The sequence below is a fragment of the Crocuta crocuta genome, unplaced genomic scaffold, assembly GCF_008692635.1.
Source record: "Crocuta crocuta isolate KB4526 unplaced genomic scaffold, BGI_CrCroc_1.0 scaffold124, whole genome shotgun sequence".
In the NCBI taxonomy this organism is placed as follows: Eukaryota; Metazoa; Chordata; class Mammalia; order Carnivora; family Hyaenidae; genus Crocuta; species Crocuta crocuta.
Genome location: NW_027551573.1, coordinates 1877084 through 1883408, shown reverse-complemented (window position 1 = coordinate 1883408; position 6325 = coordinate 1877084). Strand labels below are relative to the sequence as shown.

The window sequence follows — 6325 nt, the reverse complement described above, 5'->3', positions numbered from 1 at the left end:
GCGGGTGGGGGGGGGGGGAGAGGAACACGCAAGGCAGGGGACTGCTGTCCTAGCCAGGTGGGTCAAGGGAGGGCTCCTAGGCCACCTCCTCTTCCTCTCTACCCTTGGGTCATGCCAGGTCAGAACTGTCCGGGACCTCTGGCTTCCCTGGGGGGAGCTCACGGCCACTGTGGCTTGGCCCTGGGGGGCAAGACAGAAGCTCTGTGCAAGGTGCAGCCCTGACCAGAGCCTGTCCCTCCCCACCTCTCCCAACAGGGCAAGGAGGATGAGGATAAGAGTTTCGACATGCCGTCCTCGTGGGTGGAGCAGATTGAGATTTCCCCAGAAGGTACAGGCACGTGTGTGTTCACTCGCCCCCCCAGGACCAGTGCGGGGAGAGCCGGCAGCGGCTGCCCCAGCCCCTCATTTCCACCCCTCTTGCCGTCTGTCACGCCCTTGTCCTTCCTTCTGCCACACGCAGTCAGCTCTGTGGCCGAGGGCCTGACACCAGTCTGGCATGTTGGATGGGGCTCAGTTAACCTGCGCTGGGTGACAGAGTGGGTGCTAAAGGACAGAGGACCAGGACACAGTCATTCCCCTCCCTCACCCCCCTGCCAGGAGGAGGCCAAGCCTAGTACCCAGGTGGCACAGGGGAGTGGAGGTGTCAGGACCAGGAAGAGCAGGAGGGCAGACACACTCGTGTCCCGTGCTGACATCCACCGGGCGCCGAGGTGCCTGTCTGGGTGTGCCTAGACCCAGACCCGCGGCGAGGGCGTGGGCTATTCTAATCGGGCAGGAAGGGCTAGCGAGGGCTTCATGGGAACCAGGGGAGGAGCACCCGGCCCAGCCTCCCACTTTGGGGCTGGGAGTAGGTGGGCCAGAAGGGCTTCCAGGAGGAGGAGTCTAAGCTAAGTTTGGAGGGATCCGAAGTCAGCCCAGTAAGGGCAGGAGGGGATAGTGTTTCTGGCAGTGAGTGGGTGGTGTGGAAGATCACAGCTCCAGGGGTCAGGCTCAAACCTGAGAACTCCCCCAGGGCAGAGCCACACTGTGACCACTTTGCTCCATCTCCTTGGAGCGGGCTGGGGGCCTGGAGGAGTTTAGCAGATCAGCACAGTGGACAGCGGCTGGATGAGTGGCTGGGGGCGTGGAGGAGGGGAGGAGTGACCCCAGCCTGCTCTGTTTCTGCAGCTTTCGAGACCCGCTGCCCAAATGGGAAGAAGGTGATCCAGTACAAGAGGGCGAAGCTGGAGAAATGGGCCCCATATCTCAACAGCAATGGCCTCGTGTGCCGCCTCACCACCTACGAGGACTTAGAGTGTAAGTGGGGCAGCCCTGGCTATGGGAGCAGGAGAGCTGGGGTCCCCGACATGATGTGTGCCCTGGGGCACGTCGCTGCCACTCTCATGGTGTGAGCGTGGGCCCTGCCGGCCTCTGTGCTGGGCAGGGTTACAGAAGCCAGGGAGCTGGCCTGGCGGCACTAAGCACCCACCGGGCCCTGCAGGTACCGAGACCTTGGAGATCAAGGAGTGGTTTCAGAATCGAGAGGACATGCTGGAGCTGAAACACATCAACAAGAGGACGGGCCTGAATATTGACTACTTCAAGCCGGGCCACCCCCAGGCTCTGCGCAGTGAGTGTCCAGCTAGGAGCCCAGAGTGGGGACACTTCTTCCCTGAGGCAGCCTCTGCATGGCTGGCCTGTGCTGGGAGGGACCAGTAACCAAGTATTCACAGGGCTTGTGCGCGGCAAGCACCATTCACGGCCCCTGGCTCCCTAAGCAAATCAGATGTGTGGGCAGTTGGGGAAAGTGCAGAAAATCCACGGAAATGTGACAAATGTTCCTCCAGGAAAGTCGACACCAGGGCCACATGCCCATTCTGTGGTTAGGCCTAGGCACACAGTGGTGGTGGGGGGGGGGGGTCATATTTCCAAGGGGTCAGAATGTGAGCAATAAAACCAAGGAATGTCCCCACAAGGGCGATGCGGCAGGGGGCGGAGGTGCAGCCGTGAGCCGCAGAGTCTGGGAAGTGAGGGGACATGTTTCGGAAGAGAATCACTGGCCCTAACCAAAGGCTCACAGAAGAAAACCATAGTGTCAATATACATCTTAAAAAATGATCAGTCTTACTCGGTGGTTGAAATGAAGAAGGAGGGAGCGAGGGAGGGAGGGAGGAAGGAAGGAAGGATGGAAGGAAGGAAGGAAGGAAGGAAGGAAGGAAACCCATAAGGGACCATCTTACAGGCCTTGTGTTGGCAAAGATGAAGAAAGTGGTCCTACTGGGTGTGAGTGAAGCCATAGACACTTGCACTCTGTCACTGTTGGTAGGACAGAAAATTGGTGCAACGTCTCTGGAAAGCACTTGGGCAAAATAATCAATAGTAGCTTTCAACTATGCTTTAAAAATTTTTTTACTGTTTTTAAAATGTATTTTTTTATGTTTTATTTATTTCTGAGAGAGAAACAGCATGAGAAGGGGAGGGTCAGAGAGAGAGGGAGACACAGAATCTGAAACAGGCTCTGAGCTAGCTGTCAGCACAGAGCCTGACATGGGGCCCGAACCCACAAACCGTGAGATCATGACCTGAGCCAAAGTCGGACGCTTAACCGACTAAGCCACTCAGGTGCCCCTAAAATGTATTTTTGAGAGAGAGAAAGAGAGAGCACGAGCAGGGGAGGGGGGGAGAGAGAGAAGACACAGAATCCGAGGCAGGCTCCAGGCTCCGAGGTGTCAGCACAGAGCCCAGCGCGGGGCTCAAACCCACAAGCAGTAAGATCACAGACCTGAGCCAAAGTCGGATGCTCAACCAACTGAGCCACCCAGGTGCCCCTCAACTATGTATGCTGTTTGACCGGCAGTAGCACTGCTGGTCATTTGGCCTGAGCAAATAATGGGCAAGAGTGAAACATGCATGATGCAGAGGTTCATTGCAGTGTTGTTTATAATAACGAAAAGGATAGAAGCAACCTGAATACCCAGCAGTAGGGGATTGCTTATAGAACTTGTGCTCATCCGTGAGCATTTATGGGCCTGCCTTCTCCCTGGGGTCTGGGGCTGGGTTCTCAAGCCAGTGGCCAGAGCTCCCGGGCTCACACCGCTGACTTCCCGGACCCTGCCTTCCACTGCAGTGCACTCGTACAAGTCTATGCAACCTGAGATGGACCGCGTCATGGAGTTTTACGACAGAGCCCGTGTGGACGGGCTGGTAAAGCGGGAGGAAACGCCCAAGACGATGACGGAGTACTACCGAGGACGGGCTGACTTCCTTTCCTACCGCCACGTCAATTTTGGGGACAGGGTCAAGAAGTTGGCTCTGAACAGCGCAGAGTCAAACCCCCGGCCAATGGTGGTAAGCACTCACCGGGCCTGGGGACAGGGTGCCCACTCTCTCCAGGAGGCTACGGTTACTCTGGGATAGGGCCAGCTCCGACTCTGGGGCCACATCTTTCCCGAGTGCCCACTCCTGTTTTACGAACCTGAGGCTGCCAGATGCCACTGGGCCACGGATGTATTTCCTTACTATTATAAAAAGTGCACATGCATGATGAAACATTTAGAAAATATGGAAAAATATAATGAGAAAAGTAAAAAATATCTCAGCATGGTATCTCTCAGATATTACCATGTGTTAATAGGTTTGGTTTTGAGAGTCTAACTTAAGTCTAACTTTGGTGTGTGTTGAGGGGGGCATACGTGCGTGCAAAGGTAGAATCCCCACATCACTCACTTAACATTAAACTGTGCACTTTTTTCTCTACATCATTATAAATTATTTGGCAACTGTGTTTAACGGCTGTATGCGAAACAGGCCCTTCCTAGTGGTAAGGGATGTTTAATGATAAAGCAAGGTGCTTGGAGAGGTGATGAGGTCCCCATCTCTGGAGGTGAGCAAATAGCATCTTGTGGAGAGAGCTAGAAAAGGAATGCAGCACTAGTCAGGGCTGCGGTGGCCTGGTGCTGAGAACCACCGGGGCCAGAGAGCCACTGTCTGGCTAGGAAGGGCTGCTCCACATAAAATCCCCAAAGCCCCCAAAGCCCAGTGTCCCTGATGGTCCTCTACTTCCACCCTCAGGGGTGTAGCCAGAGAGCCCCTTTCCCACCCCCATCCTATGATGATCTGGCCTCCCAGAAAATCACGGAGCGGTTCGACCGCAACCCCGAGAAGCCCGCAGACGAGGATGTGGCGGAGCGCGTGTTTCTCATCTTGGACGAGCGCATCCAGCTGCACTACCACTGCCGTGACGACCACATCACTGCCTCCAAGCGTGAGTTCCTGCGGCGCACCGAGGTGGACAGCAAGGGCAACAAGATCATCATGACGCCCGACATGTGTATCAGCTTTGAGGTGGGCCTGGGCGCCGGGGCGGGCCGGGCGGGCCAGGGGAAGTTCCCGGGGCCCTTGGGGCCATCCCGGCAACTTGGGGAAACTGGGATGGAAACCCATGGCTCCCAGCCCGGAAGGTCATCTCTGCCCCTTGGGAAAATCAAGAGCTCCCATCTGGGGACCATCAATCATCTTTGCAGCTCCTCTGAAAATCTCCCCCTTTCCCGTCAAGAAAGGCAACTCTCCCTACTGCCCCTTCCCCACCAGTCCTAGACAAAGCAGAGCCCAGATCGCGGGACCAACACTGGAGCAGGAGAAGGTCCTACCACCTCTGAGGAGCTGGCTTTCCTCGCTCTCCTGGCACAGTCCTGAGTCCCTCTGAGCTTCCAGTTCATTTTCTTCTATAATCTGTGGTTATAGATGAAGAAACTGAGGCCCAGAGAGGTCAAGCAAGTTGCTTGTTGTCACACAGCTAGAAAATGGCAAGGGAGGATTTGAACCCAAGCAGTGTGTCTCCAGAGCCTGCCCCTGCCCTTAGCCATTGCTGCTTCTCCTTGTCACTGTGGTGGTGGTGGTCGCAGGTGGAGCCCATGGAGCACACCAAGAAGCTTCTCTACCAGTACGAGGCCATGATGAAGCTGAGGAATGAGGAGAAGTTGTCCAGACATCAGNGAGGGCACCTTAACCATGCCATCCCCCGCTTCCCAATTCAGGTGCTGGAGATCCTGAAGCTTCGAGAGGAGGAGGAGGAGGAGCACAAGCTGACCATCTCCATCTACGACACCAAGCGCAACGAGAAGAGCAAAGAATATCGGGAGGCCATGGTGAGCCCCAGGCCCCGGCTTTTCCTGGACCTCCCCCCCCGACCAGGGCGCCAGGGCAGTGAGGGTAATAGGGACTCTGCCGGGGAGCCCCTTACAGGGGATGAAGCTACTGACACCATTGTGGTCATCCTTGCTGCTGAGCTGACTGGTTCTGTGATGAACACCGAACAGCGCTCAGGATCCGGAAGGTCTGCCCCCTCCTGCAGGGCTGTGGCCAAGCCAAGGCCTCTACTGCATGGGAAAATAATGGAAGTTGTGTACCCGCCTCCACCCAGGGCTCCCCTCAAAGTCAGGACGTGGGCTGGTGGCCCCAGCGAGCCCACTCTGGCCACAGGACGCCCAGCTGATACCGCCGGGCTGCAAGGCCCAGCTGGGCTTTCAGGGCCAGCTCCTAGATCCCCTTCACCCAAGTGTGGAGGTTTCTAAAACTAGTTTGCAGTTGCCAAGGCAGGACAGGGCATGAGACGACTGGCTCTTGGCTGGTGCGGGCCAGAAGACTGGGTCTGAAAGAGAAAAAAGGAGTTACTGGCAGTTTGGGCTTTACCATTACCATGATCACCATTACCATTTATTGAACAAGCATCTGCTGAGCGCCGCTTATTTGCCGAGGCTCAGGCCGAGAGACGTGAATTCAGGTGTGGGGCGTTGGCTGTCACCAACTGTGACAACTGCCACGAGGGCCAGCACATTGGCCCCTCCACGGCCTCGGTCCCAGAGGCACTGGGCCCTGGGATCTGGATTTAAGGCCTAGTTCTGTGTCGTCACATGTTGATGCAGAGCGTGGCAGGAGGCCTCTGCAGCTCCTGCTGGTGAGCTGACCCCCGCCCCCCAACACTGCCCACAGGAGCGCGTGATGCACGAGGAGCACCTGCGGCAGATGGAGGCCCAGCTGGACTATCTGGCCCCCTTCCTGGCACAGCTCCCGCCGAATGAGAAGATGACACGCTGGCAGGCCATGCGTGTCAAGGACGAGTGCCTCAGTGACTTTAAGCAGCGGCTCATCGACAAGGCCAACCTCATCCAGGCCCGCTTCGAGAAGGTGCGGCCAGGGCCTGGGCCGGGGAGGGAACCTCAGCCTCCTCATCCGGAAAACGGAGCCGGGGCTGTCTGCTCGCCATCTCTGGCGCTCGTGAGGGACCAGTGAGGGGAACGAGTCTAGCAGGGCATGGAGTTTGCCAAAAGACGGAGTTGTCCTTCCT

At 56.9% G+C, this 6325-nt stretch overlaps 1 protein-coding gene across 1 annotated transcript in view; it reads left to right on the top strand.

The window, feature by feature from the left end:
* The window catches only part of DRC7 (dynein regulatory complex subunit 7), a 22838-nt gene that overhangs the window by 15340 nt on the left and 1173 nt on the right, over positions 1-6325 (top strand). Inside the window, exons 9-15 of the mRNA XM_077751386.1 lie at positions 256-328; positions 1168-1296; positions 1481-1609; positions 3107-3327; positions 4108-4323; positions 4884-5126; positions 5971-6165. Of these exons, the coding sequence (XP_077607512.1) occupies positions 256-328; positions 1168-1296; positions 1481-1609; positions 3107-3327; positions 4108-4323; positions 4884-5126; positions 5971-6165 (1206 nt within the window). The remainder of the gene's footprint in view (positions 1-255; positions 329-1167; positions 1297-1480; positions 1610-3106; positions 3328-4107; positions 4324-4883; positions 5127-5970; positions 6166-6325) is intronic.